The sequence below is a fragment of the Tubulanus polymorphus genome, chromosome 6, assembly GCF_964204645.1.
Source record: "Tubulanus polymorphus chromosome 6, tnTubPoly1.2, whole genome shotgun sequence".
Lineage (NCBI taxonomy): Eukaryota > Metazoa > Nemertea > Palaeonemertea > Tubulaniformes > Tubulanidae > Tubulanus > Tubulanus polymorphus.
In genome coordinates this window covers 4,738,977-4,762,636 of record NC_134030.1, presented here as the reverse complement: position 1 = coordinate 4,762,636, position 23,660 = coordinate 4,738,977, and the positions used below count along the sequence as shown (strand labels likewise).

The window sequence follows — 23,660 nt, the reverse complement described above, 5'->3', positions numbered from 1 at the left end:
TTTACCACCAGGTAGAACAACAACAGAAAATGCTTCCACATTCATCTATTTAACTGTTTAATTTCCACTTTAAAAAAAAAGCTTTGTTATTCTATCCCCTTCCCACGTATTCCCAGGTTGCGATGCAGTTTCTCATCCGTATAAAGAATTTCGTCTATAAATGGAATTAATCCGGGAGAGATTTATATCTGCGCAGGGATTTACCGTGAGCCGATGATTTCCGCAGTTTGTTGATTTATGACGCGTTTAATTTCACCGCGGTCGAAGATTATTTTCTCGTCTAGAATTTCGCGTAGCGCGGAAAATCAACAATTTTAATTTACATTTTCCGGGGATTTTCTTTAAAATAGGTGGAGAGCAAATCGTTATCATAGATCGGGGTTTGTAATGAGTCTGAAAAGGGCTTACTTTTTAAGGGCTTAATTTACGACAGGCCCTGATTAGTGCTTACTTATCATCTTACTTAAGATCCTGGACTCAACTCACTTTTTTGAATCAATGTCATCACAGGAAATTCCGCTGACAGATTTCATTGTTGTCTATGCATGAATAAAACTGTGTCTGTTATTGAGACAATGTCAATTTCTAAGAATCCTTTCTAAAACCATATCGGTTATCTAGTAATTTTTTATTACTTGCTGTGCTATTTGCTTGTACTAGACTTTTCAAAACTACTTTGTTTACTATTTATATACATTTTTACTTAGAAATTGTCATATTTCAGTTACTAGCTACGTATTTTACCTACGTAATATAATATTATAGCGTTACCTTTGAAATACAGCGTAAGAATTTGATGCTAATTATGGATTTATCGACCGTGTCTACCCTGCTATAGTCGCAGGCGTCTTCTGCTATTAATACCCATAAATGGTAATAACGATAGATGACAATACCATATACCGACAACTGTATAATTATCACTCAGATCATCAGCTAGATTATGGATTTTTTTCTGGATGAATCTGGATGTTGATTATGTACATTAATGTTACTTCAAAGACAACGATTGCGTTGGAAGGTGTGTCTAGTGCATCTGAAAATGTTCATTGAAGTCGAATTGAAGGTTTTTCTACGTATGTCACAGATATTAAAATCGGTAAGCGGTAATTAATGGTATGTTAGGTTAAACAGGTCAATTAGCGAGGAGTGTGTACGTGAGGAAATTTCACTCTGAACTCCGCTGCTGCGGTTTACTCGAAAAACAAAAAAAGTTATCCGCGATAGTTGTAACAATTTCTTTCCACTCTCTCTCTCTCTATCTCTGTGGATTGTAGAGTAAAAGAAGACGTTATTGAGATGATGAGATCAGACCTCGGTGAAGTATATCACTTGAAGTTATCAGTAAAACTGTCTAATACTTGGTGCGAACTATCTCTTTTCCCTGCAGGGTTTAATAGTAAATATACGAATGTCATTTATAATATCAACTCTCGAGCATCATCTACAGCTATAAGCTGCCGGGAGGGAGAAGAGCTTAAGCTTCTGATGATCAGAAAAATATTAGTAACAGTGTAAGGAAACCTTTCGGAAAAAGCGCACTCTGCAATTCGGAATTCAGCTACATTCTCCACTGTTTTAAGAAGAAGACACCCATTTTCGATATCATTTTCTTCTGATTCAATCTATTCTATTACTTCACAGTTGAAGATATTAAGTTTTTTTCGTGATTATTGTGGTATTCTTTATGTATCATTGTCACAACGCAGGTGAAATGTTTGATCAACAGTTAGGTGGGTAGGGCTCGTCTAGTATCTAGCAGTTGTTTGAAGTTACCTATCAGATTGTCTGGTAACAGCACTTGATCAATGACTACTGATACAGACGTGTTAATCACTTATTATTAATTAATCAGCTAATTTAATGCGCACTTAATTATTCAATTATCTGTTGAGTGGAATTAGTGCATTCATTATTGTAAAGATTCCTGTATATTGTGTATCATGTATCAAGGTCTATATGTAGTATATATTTGGTCATAATTTACTGCTGATCACATAACTCCATCGAACAGAGGACATTAACATCTAAGGTCAGGCTGATGTTCTGAAGATGTTAACAGATGGATATTGGTTCCACTGAATTATTCATCACTTTTCATGTTAAGTCTTCATAGTATTAACCAATAATGATATGATGTTAAGACATTTTTCATTTTTTTTCTCCAGATTTGTCGCAAGTAAATGATGAATGTCGACCATGTTTGATTTACCGCCGATATTGTTAGTGATCGGAGCGTTGTCCGTAGTGGATTCCGTGCACGGTAAGCTATTTTGATTAACCCAGGGTTTGACAATATCATATAGGCCTAAGACTTCAGCTATCTTAGATATGCTTGTCGGCAATGATGGCGAGATAATCACTGATGAATCACTATGTCCATGTTGTAATGATTCCACATTCAGAAAGCCATCCGAAAAGGTTGCCCTAAATTAAGTGATTTATTTTCAATTCTTCAAGCAGCGGTATCTCGTGATTGTCATCTTCAGGCATAACTCACTCAAGAAAGCTTTTTCAGCCTCTCCTTCTTTTTGAGAAAATTTAGGATATCCTTTTCTACTAATGTGATATTCTATATCGGAGTGTTTCACCATCAATTTCTCATCAATGATCTAAACTTGAAAAGTGACTGTTCCGAAATGATAAACAGAATCATGATATTCGTATGGGGTCAATACTCGAGGTGAAAAATTTGGCATTAATTTTTTAAGGAGGGATAATTTTAGTATGATTTTGTCGTGCCCTTGACTGTTATTGCCCTGCTGTAGCAACACGCGTAATTAATAACTGTTATTTAATGAAGTTTTGGAATTCGCCGTGAATGATGGCAGCATATGTACACGGCTGATGGTTAGATACAGTTTGTGATTTCGAGGTATGCCGCGTCTACCTTTCTTTCCTTCCCCACATTTCTCATTACTTCTCAGGGAGTGAGAGTGAAAGAGAGGAGAGAGAGGAGAGAGAGGGAGAGAGAGATGGAGACAGAAGTATGCTATAGTTTTTGTCTTGACGTTTATTGAAAATTGTTCTATTTTTCTGTACCTATGTATTTGTTATTAGAAAAAAGATTACCAAAATTTGAAAATCTATCAAACGCGCGTAAATAGTTGTAAACAGGGGTTAAACAGGGTGTTGTTTGCAAAACAGGAAGAATAAAAAATCTGAAAAGTTCAATGAGTTTGAAATACAGTCAGGGTTTGATAACACTTCACTGATTCCGCGGAAGGCCGAAACGGAGATCGTTAATTTTAGTCTCTTTCGCTTCGATGCTGAACGATGTTGGTATGTAAGCAATGTTCGCTACAGCGTGGTAGGGTTAATTACTGACTCGACGGGGCCCGGCGAAACTTCTCTAGTCGTGGCGAGCTCGCGCTGTCAGCTCGCTTCGGTGAAGGCAAAATAACGTATTAACCCCCACTGGTCAAACTAAAGTGAAAAAAATTCCCATCAAACCGCCGAGAGTCGAGTTTCCATTGATGAGAAGTTCGCATTTCTAGCATTTTTTGGCCAATTGCAGGTAAAATAAAGGGGTGTTGATTTTCTAAATCAACTATCAGTTCATTAACAATTATTCGCATTGATTCATCAGCATTAATCGCTTTTGCAAGGTTTGTCGACTATAAGCCTTGATCGCACAGAGGCATTTGGGCTTGAGTGGAATTAACCCAGACCGGACCCGAGTCAAATTGGCCCATGTTTATATAAATCAGAGCCAATTCATTAACAGTCACTGGTTACTCTAAAAGCAAGTGAAATTGAGTGACTTTCAGAAGCAGTAAGCATTCATATGAAGTAATTTGACCCATGCTAAAACTTGGCACAGGTCTGGTCTGACATTTTTAGACCAGATTTGGCCTGCATAGGTACAGACCAAGGCCGGGACCAAATTTGGACTGGGTCAAAAATGCTTTTGTGATCCGGGCTTTTTAGTCCACCACAAATCAGACTGTACCCATTATAGCAGTAATTAAAGTTTATCAACCCTGTTTACTGGTTGGTAGAATGGTGCACCAACGGTTCCAATATCCAGTGTGAATGTGTCTGATGGGAGATATGTTGATGTATGGGTTATATTGAGTTTGTCAGTGAATGATAGATTACACAGACTAACCTGTCTTTATTGGATACAGTTTCTACACCAGCTGCTAACAAATCAACAACAATATAAAAATACAGCGCTTTACTCTGTGAAGTTTGGATAGATTAAAATAAATGATTTCAGTAATTATTGAAATTTTGTTACTTATAGCATTCATTCCTGGGGGACTGCAATAGGGACTGAACAGGGGGTCTAGGAAAAAAGGATGGTGGGCAGAAGGGCGGTTGGAGGCATGCCATTCCATAGCTCCCCCCCCCCGCTTTGAATGCAATAGATGCAATTTCTGAGTTGATGAATGTTCTTACAGGTTTTGAAAATCTCTGTCTTGATAAATCGGGCAATCTCAATGGAAAGGCAGACCAGACCTGCCCTTATGATCTAGATATGACTGAGTCTTCTAATACAATGTTTACAGCAGCTGTTACTTTTCTGAGCCAAATCTATTATGTTAAATCATTACAATTCACTAAACGCACCCAACGATACCCATCATACCTTCCTGGGGAAAATTCTGCACAGGCCCATTAGCTGTATTCAATCTATTCATGCAGATTCTTAGTATGTTTATGGTCGTGATATGATATGAAAGTTCAACAGTTAGAAAATAGGAAGGTGAAAGCCTTTGACAGTAAGGTATTTTACTGCCTGTTCATCTGAGTTTTTTGAGGTGCATCTGCCAGAAAGTTAATTGCCGCGAGCTAGGTGGTAGAAACCTATGCCAGATTGTCCAAGGTCATCCTGTTCTTTTCGTAAATAAATCTTCTCCAGTCTTACAACTGTGTAAATTTAAGTTGTTATATGTTTTATGAGAAGCTTCGAGTTTTTTTTATAAATTGTGTTAGTTCGTTACAATTGCTTTTATACGTAAGACTATCACGGCTATTTTGACGGCTTTTATGCTTCTGAATTCCAAATAACATGGCAAGAAAAACTAACTATTCGCGTATAGCGGTTCGGTTTGTAGTCAGAAGTCTGAGCTCCGCTGTAATTATTTTATTGCAAACAAATGTTTGCGCTTTCTATTTATTCACGAACTGCTTTTCTTGGCACCACTTTTCATATACGGTAGGAATATTTTCAACGTTTTCCTTCTTTTTCGAAACAAAAACAGATTTAGAAAAAAAACGTCATTGCCGATAAGCGGTCAAACTTATCATCATCGTCGAAGATGATGATGATAAGTGGATGAGAGGAAAATGTGAATGAATATTTCATGAATAATTTCGTAATGAGTTGTATATTGAAACAGCTGTTTTATAGTTAGTAATAAAGATTAACGACCAACAAAGTAGACACAATTCTATCTAATTAAAACCGGTGAACCGGTTTTTCTAAAAAAAAACCTCACATGAGGGGATTCTAGCAGCCATATTTCCAGAGCAGGAAGAAAAATAAAACGACATATTTGTAAATAGTAAGTTGAGACTATTTCCAGTCTTGATGAACATCATTGAGAGAAACCCCACAATATCAATCTAAGCAACTGTTATTGTTTTCACTTACGTTTCCTTACATCCTTCTTCAGAGTTAATTTGAAAATGAGTTTATTTTCCAATAAAATCTGGAGAAGGGTGAAAGAAGAATTCCACTGTAAGAAAAAGTAAAACAATAACAGCTGTTTGAGTTGATATTGTGAGTTTGTCTCAATGATAAAACAACGTATATTTGACCAACACTATCGGACAAAATATCCCGAAAGGAGGGAAAGAAATTGTGATGAAAATATGTATAATTCATCAAACAGAATATGTATTATATACAAAGAAGTCGATCAGATTTTCAGCAAGTTACAAACATTTTAATTTGTTTTCATTTATTCGAAAATTTCCATCGGCGGATCCGTCATCTGAGTTATTGAAATAGGTCTAATAAATTCCCTATACATCGACTAGACTTAGATTCAATATCTAATAACAAAATGCATTGATTATCTATAATGATAAGTATCGGGATATTTTCAATCGGATCCGTCTGTCATCGCTATGACGATATTCAGACACGCCGATCGATGATCTTATTTTCATCGTCGCGGCGATTAACGTTGACATTGTTGTCGTCGTCGATGTCAACGCGATCGATAGATTCGATGTCTCTCTCTGTTAGAGCGATTGATGATTGAATCCGTCGGGAGATTTTTTTTTACTCCTGATTCGATTCTCGTGTCTCCATCAAGTGTAGTCGGTGTATTAAATGAATACAGTTGAAACTCGTTTTAGTCAAAGTCGTAGTTGGAACAATCAAAAGGAATTATCCAAATGACAGCTTTCTCTAAAAAAAGGAAATCCAAATACAGATGAGGACTCAATTTTTTGTCATCATTATCTTAACAATTTTCTGTATTTTCCTTCAGTTGTACTGACAGCAGTGCAGCTAGGCAGAAAACCAGTATCCCTGCTTTGCAGCTATATTTATTATCATTATCATGGTGGCCACTTTTCTTTTCTTTAAAACAGTCAGAGAATAGTCAGGAATTTTTGTAAAAAAGTTAAAAATCAGGGAAAAGTCAGGGGAATTTGTTGAGAAAGTTAGATCGTGTGTAAATTCAAAAAGTTTCCATCTATTCATTTTTTGTCTACATATTTTTACTCTGTTAATTGATTAGATTCTTAGCAGATCCAGTCAGGAAAAGGGCAATTCAAATAAAAGTGGCCACCCTGATTATTATTGATAAAAGCAAGGTGCTTGCTGTATCCAGTCCATAGCAAATAAAGAAATTAAAGAAACGAATTTGACAATCATTGAGTATATTTTTTCTATATTTCAGATGATTTGCCTCGGTTTATCCGTGAGCCGGACTCAGTGACGGCGCGACCTCACGGTAAAGTCGTATTGCACTGTAAAGTCCACCCGTCGGACGCGCGTATTCGTTGGATTTACAACGGTGACTTCATCTCGACCAACGAAAACCAAGGCGTCATCATCACGAAGGGTATTCTGCATATAAAATCATTCAAACACACGCGTAGTCATAAACCGCACGCGGGCACGTATCACTGCGTAGCTACGACGCCTTTAGGATCGATCGTCAGTCGACCCGTCGAGGTCCGCAGGGCTAGTAAGTGTAGTTATATGATATTTTTGCTACCTATAAAAAATACCTAACTACGACTACTATTTGAGAGTTGTTCTACTCTTTTTAACCTGGGAAACCTGGAAAACTCGGGGAATAATTGAATTGTTACATTTTAAACCTAGAAATTTCTCAGATTTATTCAGGGAATTTTGTGTAATCACATGGAAAAATCAGGGTATTTGTAAATGGGAAGAAAGAGCCTTGTAAGAGTTGTCAAAATCCTGTCATGATCGGGATGATTTCTAGTTCTTTATCCATTGAATTATAATTTTTGATGCCAAATTACTCTCATTTTTGAGGAAAACTATTACAGTTAGTTTAAGATATCCACATCGACATCGGTACGTCACTCCGTCACTAGTTGACAATCCTGTGACAGTCATCAGGTAGTCAGGTCTGCTTCATTCATTCTTCAGTCCTATTCTTCATGTTTTCGTTGGCTCATCATTTCAGATATCAAGAAGTTTGACAGCGAAGAGAAACCTAGTTTAATAGTGAATACGACGGAAGGCAACGTAGCTTTGATACCGTGTCACCCGCCTTACGGTTTACCTGAACCTCTCGTATCATTCCAAATAAACGGAAGTCGCTTCGACGCTTCCGCTTCTAGTAAGTTCTACCCTCAGTTCCACTGTTTCCTCTCATCTGAATCCAGTTCCACAGTTGTGAGTTTCAAGTTAACTAGGGAGTTGAAATTAGTTCATTTTGAATGAGTTATTTCATAGAACTATAAGCAAATAGAAACGCTGACTCCATGACATCACTATAAATTTGCATTACTATACAAATCAGAACTTTGGATCTGGGGCCTGGATTAGAATTTGACTATTGATCAATTGTAAACTCGGTACTATTAAAATGAAATCTCATTCTGAATACAAATTCTTGCAGATCGACATGAAATATTGCCGTCGGGTAGTTTACAAATATCGGAGGTACGTCAGGCTGATCAAGGAACGTATCGGTGTCGAGCTGAGAATATCCTGACGGATAAAGTACGAGAATCACACCAACTCGTTACTCTCAAAGTACACGGTAAGACCCCAATGTTCATTTCGTGGAAATCCTAAATGTTGAAGTAAATGACTATCATCAAGGTCCTTAAGACTTCTTGATACCTGAAAACTTTAAATAGAAAGTGCTTTTAAAGGTGCTTGAAATTCCTTAATTTGAGCAAACGCCTTTAATTTTGAGAAATAGGCAATTAGAAATGTTTGTATTTTTACACTATGCCTAAATTGATAGTTGGGCCCACAATTTCTTCAAACCCAATTGAGCAATAACTGGATTAGAAACCGAGTTTAGTTAATGTAAAGGATAGAAATCTTCTAACAAAACCATCAAATCAACAGTACTGATAAACAGATAAACAGTACTAATTTATGTCTACTGTAGTCGAGATATGAATGTGATGCAGAAACTTCCACAAAATCTGAAATTATCTACCTTAAAAACTCCTTGTATACAGGAATGACTGATCTGTAGAGACTCTGATTATTGTGATACTGTTTTCGGTAAGATTCATGAAAAGAATGGTTATTATTTTCAGCGCCGGTTGATAATCAACCCCCGAAAGTTGTGTTGGCGCCGCAGCAGCATGTATCTGTTATTCGCGGTCAGGACGTTACTCTGGAATGCGTTGTGACTGGTTCTCCCGTGCCGGTCGTTACGTGGGAGCGAGTCGCCGCTATCTTACCCGACGGCCGTTTCGAACAAAAATACGGAAACCTTATTCTAAAAGATGTACAGGTGCAGGACAGCGGAACGTATGTCTGTCGAGCCGATAACCTCCAGGGGGCGCCAACATCGCGCCATACTATATTAGAGGTGTTAGGTAAGCGTACAAGTTAAGCATCGAGTTCTGATGCTCCTGATTATGCCATCTTTGTGATGATGTTATAAATTGATCAGCGTCTCTGCAACTGTTTTCTGTCTCTGAAAAGAAATTTTTATTTCTTGGAATATTTTTTTGAATGCCCCTGATTCTGATACTCACAGACTGGAAGCATTGTTAATGTATACATGTATAAGCATTTATCCTCATTCTTTATTCCCTCCTTTACAGAACCTCCCAGTATAAAACGTGCGCCGAGGAGTCAGGTCGTTTCGCAAGGCGATTCAGTGACGTTTAGATGCGAACCGGAGGCTCGTACGGGAGCACGTATTTCTTGGTTCCATAACGCGAAACCTCTTTATCGCGACAGTCTCATCTCTATTGACGGTAAGAATTTACTACTGTAGCCCCCGCATGATGACAACAAACTTCTTAATTCAAACAGTAGAGCATTTTGAACTTATATGGAATAAATCATGATAATTTGGAACTAGATTGAATAGATGGCGAAATAATTTGAAATGAAAATGTTTGGTTTAGGTGCATGTATTCTGTATAAAGATGATTTTATATTTATGCATACTTAAATCAGCATGGAATATGGATTTTGGTATAAATGGTAAGGAATATATCGCTGTAAACTGTTGATGTGTTCCCCTTTCATTTACAATCCTAGCGTATCGAATCACTTACTTTTTAGCTGATTTGATCACAATTTACATATTTTGTGTTAATTCCATTAATGTGTTCTATAGATGTGCCTTCAGTATGGAATACATTGTATCTTCTAAAAGGCAGGTGTCTTATATATGACCTTGTCCTGAAAATAATCACTGTTGCTGCTAACTTTTCATCACTAGTGCAGCCATTTATTAATGTCGTTTATTTGAGTTTTCATTGTTGTTCTTCAGATATCTCACCACCCATGTTATTCTTATGTATGGAGCTTAAAATTCTGATCCAGCAGTTTTCCCAGTGTTGTTCTTTTTTTTTGTTCTGGGATCCAGTTCGTTTGACCAAGTTTCCCAAGGAACTCTCCTCATCAACCCTAAACTGCTCTAAACTTCAATTCTGAGCAAATCTTTAGACCTTGACTTCTGAGTCCAATTAAAACAAGCTCATTGCTTATACTATGGGATCCAGTTCATTTGGTAAATTTTGCATGAAACTAAACTAAACAACTCTTACCCACCACAAGCCTGTCGATCGTAATATCTAGATCGAGATTGAAATTTTTATTCATTACATGGATTATTTTTTCCATTCATTTAGCGACCACTATGACGATCAGAGATGTGACCATGGACGAGGCTGGATTGTATCAGTGTTTTGCTGAGAGTAAAATCGGCCACGCGTTCGCGATTGCTCGACTGAAAGTGAAAAAGTGGGGCTATAAAGATCCGACGACTAAACCGCAGTCAATAGCTCCTGATGACTCATTTTCACGGCGTTTTTTGGAGCCAGAATCGGGTAATTTTCAAATGATAGATATTGAACTATAACTATTATTCTAATACTGCTCTTATTTTCATGTAATGTTGAAATCCGATATTTTCAGCTGTGTCAAAGCCGATCATCACGATGGGGCCGTCGAACTTGACCTCCGTTCAAGGTCAAACAATTACGCTGTTGTGTATCGCTGATGCTGCATCGAAGGTCAGCTGGTTGAAGGACGGTACTCCGCTCGATTACGCGTTGAATGAACGTCATGACGTATCGCCAACCGGCAGTTTACAAATATTCAATGGGCAGTTGACGGATGCTGGCGAGTACATCTGTCTGGCATCCAATAGAATGGGCTTCACCACGGCATCTGCTTATCTCATTGTACTACGTAAGTTGCTCACTAACCCAGATATTTTCCAATTATTAACTCTATACCGACTATAGCTGAAAAAACTTAAGTTCTTACTACATGGAAGCCCCAATCCCCAACCTTAATTTCGATTTAAATAGCGAGCTAACCATCACAGTAGCTAGCAAGATTTGTTACAGCCAATCATACAAACCTTTAGAGCTTCAATCACACTTATAATACTACTACACACATCAGCAGGTACTCGATACAACATTGCTACTATGGTATTTATCCATTCATTAACAAACTTTTGAGCAACTGGATGCTGATATTGTATTTATGTAACTCAGATACCTCACCATTCATGTTTCATCTCTAGATTTGCATTTCGGTATATATTTCCAGCTGGTGTCGTTAACACGGGACCGTCGCAGATTCCACCGACTAAAGATCAGTTCCAGGACATCGACGAAAAGCTGCCCGTTACAACGACAACAACTCCAGAACCTCCAACAACATCGACTACTACCACTATATCCACTACAACTACATTAAAACCATCTACAACAACATCATCGCCACCACTACCAGTCAGTGAAAATGAGGATTCCATCATCCCTGAGGAGGTTGAAAATGTTAAGGCTTACAATGAAAAACAGGATGTTGTAACTGCCCAACCTCCAGTGGTAGAAGCTGAAGATAAAGAAGATTTTGAAAGTGAGGATAAAGTGGAAGATGTTGATGATGGAAGTGAAACAAATGACAAAGAGGACAATGAACTAGTAGAAGATGTTCAGCCTCCGAAAGGTACCCTAAAAATATCAGATGCAGATGAATATAAATCAGTTTACAGAGTTTGAAGGAAATTTACCATTTATAATGTTTATGATTATTATTATTGTTTCAGTGGATGAAGTGACTGGTAGACACCACGTCACAGATATGAATAAGGAGGTCACGGATGTTGCAACAACTACTGAGTCTATAAATCATGCTGCCAGTGATAAGAATGAAACAGTAGATGAGGCTGCTGGTCCTTCTGGTGCTGATGAAAATGTTGATGATGTCAAAGAATTGATAGAAGAGAGTTTGTTACCAGTGGCGGAAAAGAACGCCTCGACTAATTTTGACTTCGAAGCCGATTACAAAGCACCGGCTACTAAGGAGCAATCAGAGTCAGACGACAATAAATTTGTAAAGGAGTATTTCGACGAACGAGGTCGACCCGAAGGAGTCGAGGAGCCAGACCCAGTGGTTCCTGATAATTATGAGGATAATAAAGAGAAAAATGTGGATGATTACGAAGATGCTGATTATGAGTACGGTAATGATAAAGGGAATGATAATGGAGAAACGTTCAATGATGGAAATAATGAGTCTGTGAATAATAGAGTTAAAGAAGATGATAGAATTTTACCCGATCATTGGGGGGAGGAAGATTATAATGATGAAACGGATGCATCGTTGAATAACGAGGTTGTGCGAGGTGACGAGGTCGATGATATCGATGATGACGATTGGGGATCGCTCGACGGAGACTACGACCTCTCTGACCCTACGTCGTCGTCGATGGCGAAATTCGGCGAGAACGCCGGCGGCGGTAACCGAGGTGGCGCCGGCCGCCGACGGAACAAGAAGAAAAAGAACAAAAAACGAAAGAACAAGAAAAATCGGAATCGAGGACGACCGTCGATCATACACGTCGATGAAGAACCGACCGCAGCAGACGTAGAGAATCCATCGTCGATTGTACCAGGTCAGTTCATAATGAAAACTGTGAATCAAAAATTGTGAAACTGTGTATAGACTTAATACGAATTATTGTTGTTTATATGATGCTTTGTACAGTTCAGTGTAACCTGGTTCCACAGATGTGAATTAGCTGTTGGGTTAGAATTAGTTTATTATCATTTAGCTACCTCTGGAGTAGATTTGAAGATGAGCCATGTTAACCTGGTTATCAATTTTAATGAGAAAACAATTAGTACCGGTACATGTAGGTCATGTTGATATTATTCGAAATTTACCTGATCATCTGATGAAGCTACCACACATTGATAGTGAAAGCTCATGGTTTCTGATAAGATCAGTTGACCTACTTATACTACTTGTTTTCTTGCCTAACTCTAGTTTACAATCTCAACTCAAAACCTGAACCTGTGTCCAGGATATCGAATATATGTCTTCATAATAATTTATATTCTATTTCATAGTGAAAATGGTTCCACCATCTCGCCCGGAAGTCAGTAAACTATCAGACACGTCGGTAATGCTCCAGTGGGACGTACCGCTGAATGACGGTCTGCCGATCGCATTCTTCCGCGTTCAATACCGCACGATCCATAAAAATCGCAAGAAGAAAAAACGAGCGACTTGGCACACAATTGACGAGGACATAGCTGATAGTCACCGCAAATACGAAGTGAAAGGGTTAAAACCAGGTACAGGAGATTTCATTGACATTCCTAGTTGAATTGAACTCTAATGTTCAAGAAAAAGAGATATGACTTCATCTTGTATGTGTTGTACTCAACAATTATTTTCTGTGTTTAGGTGATACGTATAGATTCCGCATTGTGGCTGTTTATAGCAACAACGACAACAAAGATGGAGCGAAATCTGACAAGTTTATGTTGGAAGCAGTACCAGCACATCGGCCCAAACGTCCGGTAGCTGGGCCAGTGATAGTTGAGGTCAATCCATTACCAGGAGGAGCAATAGCACTGCGATGGAAGGTTTGTGTTAGAACTAAAAGAAATCATTAACTCAAATTTCTTTCTCTCGATGTTTTCCACAGTACTAGGAAATTGGAAAAACTTAGGAATTTCAAAATTTCCTTTGGGAATTTGATAGATTTTCAGAATATTCAGAAATATTGAAAATTTTTTGTACCCATCTAGAATAATAGTTCTGAGTCATCAATTGCTTGCCCAAAGGGTCCTTTCTTCAGCAATCTTTCTTGAAAATCATCTTTATCTACCAGTCACCACTAAAATGTTGAAATCTCCCTGTAGTGTGATGTTCACTTCAATGAAGCACCCATTTCTCAACATTAATTCTTGCTTTTTGTAATGTTTTTAGCATCTAATGATCGACACGATGGCTATCGAAGGATTTGTGATATTTTATCGCCCGTTTGACTCAGGCGAGGATTATATTCGCCGTACAATATTCGGAGGTCAACACGTGCGACACGTATTGTCTCAGTTGCTTCCGGATACGGAATATCAGATCAAAATGAAGTGTTTCAACTCGGCGGGAGCTAGCGACTTCAGCAATACAGTTGTTAAACGTACTTTACGTAAGTGAGCAGATAGGTTTTGATTCTAAAATGATAGTTAAGATGTTGGAGGTATTAGCTGCATTATTAATTTCTTTTTTAAGAGGGCATCCCTACTTCGGGGATGTCTTTTTTCAAATATGAAAAGTTTCCAATCAATATGATATTGAACATACTGTAGGTATTTACATTCATACTTATATATATATACGTAGATATTTGGGAAGGTCATAAAAGTAGGTCTTCTTAGTAGGGACCATGTGTTTTTTGAATGCTCTATCAGAATAGCGGCTTATCAGACATTGAACCCTGAATGAGGCGTTAATGGGTTAGGATTGTTTGCGTTTTTCAGCTGTCGATGGCAAACCAAAAACAGGCTTATTCCCAGTAGTTGACTCGAAACATGACCACACATCGCACCATGACCACGCGCACAATCATCACAGTAACACATTTGGAATCAATCGCCACGGTCACGGCCACATTTCTAAAGATATCAACATTTTTGATATCGTGAATAAGGTAAAAAATAATAAGGTACATTTCTCAAAAATGTCTTTTTTTCGATGGTTAGTTTTTCAGCTAGTTAATGAGATTCTGAGACTAAGATTTTCTTTTTGAACAGACCAAGGATACTGATGATGATTTCGTCGAGAGGAAATTGAGTACTCAGTCGAGTAGCACTCTGTTGTATATGGTACTCGGTATTGTACTCGGAGTAATGATGTTACTACTCGTCATATTCATGGTTATGTGTGGTTGGAAACAGCGTCAACAGAGACGCATGATGGGTAAGAAACAAATACAGTTTCTCAAAAATACACACAAAATACAGATTTTTGTCTCATCTAGTTCAGGGGCATTTCCAAGGGGATTGTGCGGGGTGCGCACCCCCTAAAGATTGCCCTGAAATTTTATGGGAAAATGAAAAATATCCAACTGATACCTAAAAAGTTAGCTTGTCCTTTGTATTTCCAAAAATTAGTTCAGTTTTTTTTAATTAATTTTTCCCACGGTGCCCTTTTAATTATATGATATACCTTATTTTAGGGGTACACCCCTTCCTGAATCAGACCGTGGATCCAAAACCAGTAGTTTCCAGTATAGTGGCGATTTTGTATCATAACATTTTGTATCTTAATGTTCTCACCCCTTCTTTACCCCTCCTGAATCTGTATAGAACGTTTCCCTTGAAAGGTTTGACTGAATATTGAAAAACATCAAGATAAAGATATGCGAAAAAAATACAAACTGTTTGTTGTTTTATGGATAACTATTTCAACTGTATTATATTTGATGCATTTTATTGCAGCGCTGGACGCAAATTTCCGCAGCAAATTCCAGGATTCGTCACAGCGTATTCATAGTGATAGCATCCGTAAGAAATATATGAACGGCGGATTCGCGTTGAACGCCCTGAACGGCGATATAAACCCGATCGGCAGCCCGGGACATTACGCTAATGGTAGTATCTGTAACGGGTATCTAGGTGGCAGCACGTTGGGCAGTAAAGTGAACATCAATGTGAATCCGATGACGCAATATGACACACATTCCTTCATGAATGAAAACATACAAAATGTACAGGTAGGAGTTTACTGAATCATGATTGACTTTGTGAAGCCATTTTGGGGTTAGTTGCTCAAAGGTAGATGGTTAGAGTTAACCAGTCGATAAATGCCATTGTGACAATCGAAATTGCATTGTTACCATGGTATTTGTCTACCAGTTAACTAACTACCTTTTGAGCATGGCCTTATTCCTTATCTTGTTGTTAAAGAGTATTGATTAATTTTAAGATTAATCCCTCAGTTGTAAAGACTAAAAGTTTAAGAAATTGAAGGTCTATTGTGACCACAAAGTTTTGGTTGTTTCCTCAATCATATTTTTAACGGATTACTGCGTTTCAATTACTTCTTACATTGATTAGTACCTCATTCAATTATCGGTAGATTATAATGGCATATTTATGATGCAGGAGCAATATTAAGAGTTTTTTCAATGATATACGTATGCGATATGCTGATATCCTCTGGAAGGGTTTTGCACAGTTCATGCGCTCAATACTTCAATACGGTTATTTTCAGTCAAATGGTGATTTGGCTCATAGTCTACAAGAAATATTAAATGGTGGACGTCGCGAGGATCTCGGTGGTATTTATAATAGTTTAGATCGTCGCCATCAATACGAACATCATAGTATAGTTGGTAATAGTAGTGCAGGTAAGGGCCAGTAGAGGTCGCTATTTTAGTTGTCAATCTTCATGTAGTATCTATTGGATTATATCTATGATCTGATATCCAGTGTTTCCAGAATCAGATATATAGAAGCTTCAAGCCGCTAGACCCATATTTTATTATATTTTTATCTTGATCTTGATCTTTATATTTGTATCTTTTTCTTTGTGCAGTGTTCATTTAAAGCATATATGCAAGCTGTTGCTTATGACCAAAAAAATCAAAAGCTATGATCTCTTTTATTTCAATATCTACCCAGAACTGATCTGCATAGATAGGTAGCTATTGAAATAAAAGTAATAGAACATTGTAAAAAATTAACAATAATCGTACCGTTGAAATAACTCGGTATACGTGTATGTTTGAGTAACAAAAATGATTTTGTTTGTGTGTGTACCCTGGTACTCATAAGTATGTGCATACATTAGGTAGGAGGTCATAAAATGGTCAGATTGTTGAGCGTTTCACTACCACTTTCCAAGTCAGCTTAGCATCTCCGGACCTACAGTTGGCAAATGTGCTTAATGAACACCCCTGGAGTCGAAAATCCAATTTCTGTTTCTCTATTCTCATGTAACAAATGGTTTTATTTGCTTTTTTTCATGAACAGAAGACATTAATCGTTTGGAATATAACAACACATTCAACTCACAGCTGAATCAACGCATACGAGGAAGCACGTTTAAACCGGAGCCGCCTGATCCGTCGAAAATACCGAACCGTTCGAACGAACGACTCGATAGACCGGGTGATTTACCCGTTTACCGGTCGCACGACCAAATACCGCGGTCGCACGAACAATACGCGAATCAGCGACCGAATAACTTTCTAAGCGGGTCGCACGACCACTTCAGTAATGACCTCGATTCGCCGCATTTACGACACAAACGACGTAAGAAACGTCATGGCAGCCGCGATCGTACTCCGATGAAAGATCAGTCAACTAACACAGACGGAAGCAATGGTAAGATTCTTTAAAGGGTCCCTACAACTCCTTGATTCCTTAAAACTCATTCTAAACGGAAAATGCTATTGAAGGTGCTTGAAACTCCTTTAAATTGAGTGAAATGTCTGAAACTCATTAAAACTCCTTCCATTTTATTTGAAGAAATAGGCAATTAGATATTCAGAAGTGGTAAATAAGACTATGCCTAATTCGGTACAGTTAACAAATTAGTAGTGTCTAGGATAAAAGTTTGCTTATAAAACCACTGAATTACTGGAGTACCGGGATAAACAGTACCGATTAAGGAGGAGTCTACTGTCAACCATCCATGAATTTCAGGGATCAGGGATAGGCCCTAAAAGAATTTTATGTCCCCTTGATTGTGCCATTTCTAATTTGATTGAAAATGAATTGAGTATTTGTGTTTCCCCACTGATGTTTTTTTTTTACTCTTGTATTTTTCAGAAGGGACGTTAGAAAATAATAACCCGTTTCCGGATCACATGAGTCTCAGTGATCATCATAGTTTAACGTATCGTTCATTAGACGCGCTGCGTAATGAGAACCCGTACATGCAGCACAGACGCAGTCCTGTCGTTTGTATGCCCGATATTCCACAAGTTCACGACTACAGCGATTACAATTTAACTCCGTGAAAAGTCTATAGATGGCATGACGTCGATATCGTGTGCCGTCGATGTAGCTCGCGTGTTTCAGTACGACGATCAGGCAGCCATTAGCGATGCGATCGAAACACGGTGCCCCCGTAGTGAAATAAACGATGTCCGATTTTTGGTATGAATATGCGTCGCAAATTAGTGTCAACGGATAACAGCCGGGTACAATCAATCAAACTACCGGTTACTGAATCGTAACATCTGCAGTTTTGCGTCCGCAAAGATCACTCATTGAAATGAATCTCAATCTTCGCTGAATTGTCTGGTGGTGAACAGATTTTTTTGCGCAGCAATCGAAAAAGACATGAATCTCGTATCTTAAAACCTGATGTAGAGAGGGCATTTCAATTTTATATTGGGCCTTTGAAAGAAATGTAACTCATCTCTCTCGCTTTGTAGCTGGTAACTGTATGTGTGCAGTTGTCCGCTGTTAAAGTTCAGTACACAATATTTTATATATTATGTATGTGTAGATCGATGGTTGTTTTTTTTAAACATATCATTCAACAATCCATAAAAAGGCGTATGTTGTTGGCATTTTAAGATTTTTGTTGTTATCGGATTTTAAAGCTTGTTTCTTCTTTTTTTTTACTACGCGCAATGTCGGTGCATAATAATATATCATTAGAACTAAATGCTGTAGATGTTCATATAGAGGTGGCTCATGCACATAGCTTTGTATTGTTCGTTGACTTCCTATTGTTAACTCTTTTGGATCCAGTTCCACAGCCGTCAGACAACTACTTGAAAATGAACTGACATTACAGTCAGACCAAACCAACAACTGTGGCGTTGGGTCTGAATGTCTATATTACTATGACTGGATTTTTGATCTTGGTCGTTGCGATCTCTATGAATCTCTGTTAACCTCTTGACTGCTGTAATCCTGTCTCGATCAGAGCTTTAACAAAAAGCGACATTGATATTCATTTGTAAATGATCTATACGATTAAGTCCAATCTCTTCACAAGGACACTACCGGTACATCCCAAGCATGCAAACAGCATTTGTAAATAAAAGATCTCTCTAGAGGTTCATAGACGGGAAAGCTCGACTCTTCAATTAAGTACAACATTGACATGATATGGATCGGAAGTTTGAAGTCAATGCAGAGCTTGTTGGCACTCCTGCGGAAACAGTACTTAAAAAACAATTGTACAAATTGATGTTGTCTACAGTGTAATTGTGGTTGGATATTCAGTATGCGAGTACCGCTGATCACTGCAGTAAGGTTATGGGGCGGAATCATCGTATTTACATATTTGTAATTTATTATACAACGAATGAAATCATGAATTTAGAAATTGTATGTTATTTTTTTCATGGAGGTATGAAATATCTTCGCAACGATAAGGTGTGCATCGTATTTTCTGAAAAACAACACTGTTCATGTGACATTGAGAGTGAATGGTTCGAATGAATGCTTTAATACGATATATGTATATGGAGAAATATCTGATAGAAAAACCGAGCATTTAAACCATCATAGAAAGAATTGTGTACATAAAATGTTTCATTTCCATCGTAAGTCGACATTTTCTGATCAAGTGGTGCTGCCACCTGTAGTGTACATAGTGATCTAAATGTTGGTGATATTATTTGATTCTAGTCTGTACAAGTAAACGTGTCAAGTGTGTTTCTGTATAAATGCTGGCTGTAGCTATGTGTCCGGCTGCAGTTTAAATGTTGCATCGGTAATCACTTCATAGTTATACGATTTTGAAATCACCCTGGTTTTGATATAACACTCTGGGGCCAGTTGCATAGTCATGGCTTCGATTTAAGACTGGTCTAAGACCAACTAAGTTCTATACTCGATCTAACAACTTAAGACCAGTCTTAAGATTTAAGACCAGTCTTAAGATTTAAGACCACTTTTGGACTTAAGGCATGACTGTGCAACTGGGCCCTGGGGCCGGTTGCATAGTCATGGCTTAGACTTAAGACCAGTCTAAGACCAACTTAGTTCTATAGCCAATCTAACAACTTAAGATCAGTCTTAAGATTTAAGACCCTTTTTGGACTTAAGTCACGACTGTGCAACTGGCCCCTGGTGTTTGTATCTAATTTTTGATCTGAAAGTGACGTTTATGGCAATTATTCTGAATAATATGAGATTAGTTTCTAAGAGATTGATTTATTACTCATTCAATTCATTAGTTGATTTTAGATACTTACAAAGGTTGGGGTAGGGCAGGGTGGCCTTTGCATTTTGACTTTTTGGTGCAATCTTCTAAATTCGTATCTACTTATTGTTGCTACATTTTTAATGTTGAAGAGAATTCAGCATTGTATTTATGCACGCAGAGCGATCGGGCGAATTTCACTACATTTGAATCTTTGACCGATAGATAATCTTTTTAAAACAATGATTGTACTTACTTACAGAGTAATTGACAATTGCATTTATATCTATTTTTACTGTGTTTCCAAGTTACTGATATCAGTTTTCTTGATTTTTGGCTCTTATTTGGATCATTTTTTACTGTGCTGAACATTTCGAAGCATTTTACAGAGAGTGGTTGATTTTTAATTCAATGCATAATGATAATGACATATTGATAAAGAAAATAAAGAAAGAATATTCACAATGTAGTTTTAACAGTTTATACAAGTAATAGATAAAAATCTAAAAAAAATGCTGCTACCACTGAATGTAACAATAACTGCTTGATAGTGAATGAACAGAACAACCTGTTTCCTTAGCAGATCAATTATTTTTTTATCGATGATACTCCCAAGGTTAATACTGAATTAAAGCCGAAATTCAAACAACATGACACAACAGTCAGAACATGACCATAGAAGAGGAATTCTTCTGTAGTCTATGGTCAGAAGGATGAATGAAAGTGACTAAGTTAACCTAAGTTAGTTTGTACTTTTGTAGTATGATTGCTTGTTCATGCAGTGTTTGAGCTGGTTACTTGATAACCTTAAAAGTTGCTTTCCTTTTTCTTAGTACTTTTCAACTACATGTTCTTTTAGAGTCGGGTCCCAAACCTTCGTTCAATTATCATCCAACCAAGAAGCTTAATTTTAAGATTTTGCTCGTTAGTAAACTCATCCACACTTTGCAATAGCCTGATGACATTTTTTTGATTATGTAAGTCACATATATTTGCCCTCGTTAATATTTTAAATACCTCATTTTACAAAAGGTTGTGAACAATGGTTTGCTTTTTGTATGTACAATGTAGTTTTTTATTGATATTATTACAGCTGCCGAGCGTTGATAGAACTATAGAACAATTAATTGCCTTGACTTGCCTCTGAAAATGGGACTCGGTATCCGATATGTGTTTGATTAATATGTTGTTTTATTAAGACTTTAATTTCATTTTTGTGCATTCAGTTTTTTGATTGCAACTTCAAGATGGCGATATCATTGCCTAAATCGAAATACAATAAACCTCGGAATTACTTCGAGTTTTTAGATTTGAAGATATCGATAAACAAGATTGCTATTTAATTTGGCTGAAGTTGTCATCGAGATTGGTTTTTTCTTAGCAGCCGAGTTTTGTTTACAATAGTAACTGGTATTGTGTATATGCTGTAAGTGTTGTTCTATCAATCGTGTGTAATTATACATATACACGACCTATATATGTGTATGTAAATGTAATGAAATATATTGTAATTATTTAAATGAAGAGTAAAAATAAAAAATTCTAAGAAATTGTATAGCAATTTTTCAACGTTGTTCATCGATTTTTCCTCCGTTGTTGTCTGCTCAGTTCCCAGTCCCCTTTATAGTCAAGTCGATAAAAGGCCGTCGCTGCACCCCCCTCCCCCCGTAATGATTTGATCGGGTTGACGGAATGGAAAATGACCCTGTCAAAGATATTCATTCTATTGTAAACCTCGCCTAACTCAGACATGGATAACTCGAAACTTCGAATTAATTGATTTTGATTGTGAGTTCCTTACGTATTTTCCTGTCATTAACACTTATTTTACCGGTCCAAAATCGTAATCTATCAAGCTTTAAGTTGAAGCATCGTTGGTCCAAGGCGCTATACTGATAAGCTTCTGGACTATCATGACTACTCAGATTTACTATTATGATAAAACATGGAATCTAAAACGATAAATCATGGACTCTCGTTTTCTAGTTTTCACACAACATTTAATTTCTACATCGCCTTAGAATGTAGGCAAACAGATATGTCTATCGTGTGTGTTGCCCTTTTAATTGTTTTGAAAATGTCCTAGAATTCACAATTGATTGATGTGTCCAAATATAATGATAAACTGCTGTCATAAAAAGTTTTTTGAATGAATAACAGTCAGGGGACTCAACGAATCTCGGGTTAAAGTACTCACGGCGACACCTTGTGGGGCAAGTCATAACTACATGTTGCCAATTTAGCGCACTGTGATTTGGTTCGTTCCAATTGGACAGTTCCAGGTACGAAAGTTAATGAGTGTGTGAACGCGAATGAACCGATCCATCTGTGTTCCGGTATCGACATAAAATCTGTCTACCGATAATAAGGTCAATAATATCATTATCAAATGTCAGACTTATGACTGGAGCATCAATTACAACACGGAATTTCATATGAACCCTAAATGCCACAAAAATGGAAAATGATGAATCTTAGCATCACATTTTGAATATAAGAATGACTTGTGTTCTAATATTTGCAGAAGAATGCAAGTATGTGACATCATTTGTAGAATCGGCACCATATTTTCCAGTATAGTTTCAGAGGCAATGATCAATACTGAATTTCAATAGATAAATAACCACGTGACATCAGACGTAGATACATGGCCTATCTGTTAAAACCTGTGGCTCTATCTGTTAGAACCTGCGTGATTCAGGTAAGACATATATTTGTTTGAAGTTAAACGGGCACGGGCGACTTGAAGACTAATATTAATCACACGTAAAAACCCAAAGTTCATATCGAACCGTCTATTGTCTGACAGTTTCGGATTTTCGGATCTAAACTCCATCATCAGAGTAACTAGAATGATATAATAATGCATTACGTGATTTGAAAATACAGTTATTACCAAGGAAGGTCGGGGGCATACTTAATATCATATGTTCATACAAGATGATATGTATATATTCTATTAGAGTTTGTTATAGGGAGAAACCTGTATTAGAATTGACAGTATTTTCTATGATAGCTGATTCTATAATGTGTCTTTATCTAAGGTCTCAATATAGATAAAACAACAACTACTATAGTTTACCATCAGAAATGGAAACTGCCGGGACATGTAGACTTATATACGCTCTAAGATTGACAATAACATGACTGTGACTTCGGGTGACAGCTGGAATTTCTTTTTCATTCTCATCATTTTACAGATTTCATTACGCTGAGGAATAAGAGTGATAGCAGGATGTCTTTTCAGTTGTCTAGAAAAGTAGTGGTCATACTTGCGCTTATATCTTTCATGGTTGTGGCAGTTTTTGTACACGTACGTCATCAAAGAATTATACAGTAATCTACACTTAATCTGTATCTCATATCGTTTATCGGAATCATATTTACTCAATCGGTGACAGTGCAGGATCTATATCAAATTATCGTTATTGCATCGGCGAGACGAGTTATCGAACTTATGTATGTAAATAAATCTAAATTCCCATGGCGGTCGGTACAATTCGGCCTTGCGACGCGACGCGATCGTCGCGTTGCGTCACAAGTGGCCGCGCAAGTCGGTTGCGATGCGGTTGTCAGCAACTGTGTGCGA

General features: G+C 37.5%; 1 protein-coding gene across 1 annotated transcript; it reads left to right on the top strand.

Moving 5' to 3' along the window:
* The first annotated feature begins 2,199 nt into the window (after positions 1 to 2,199).
* LOC141907233 (cell adhesion molecule-related/down-regulated by oncogenes-like) lies at positions 2,200 to 21,593 on the top strand. The gene is made up of 19 exons (XM_074796816.1): positions 2,200 to 2,263; positions 6,843 to 7,154; positions 7,626 to 7,781; positions 8,064 to 8,207; positions 8,722 to 9,006; positions 9,238 to 9,393; positions 10,279 to 10,441; positions 10,548 to 10,840; positions 11,210 to 11,611; positions 11,712 to 12,560; positions 13,018 to 13,245; positions 13,358 to 13,539; positions 13,886 to 14,105; positions 14,437 to 14,621; positions 14,710 to 14,875; positions 15,397 to 15,656; positions 16,160 to 16,307; positions 16,933 to 17,286; positions 17,734 to 21,593. Exons 1-19 carry the CDS (start codon positions 2,200 to 2,202, stop codon positions 17,922 to 17,924), a joined length of 4,758 nt encoding a protein of 1,585 aa, XP_074652917.1. The 3' UTR covers positions 17,925 to 21,593.
* Positions 21,594 to 23,660: the final 2,067 nt, after the last annotated feature.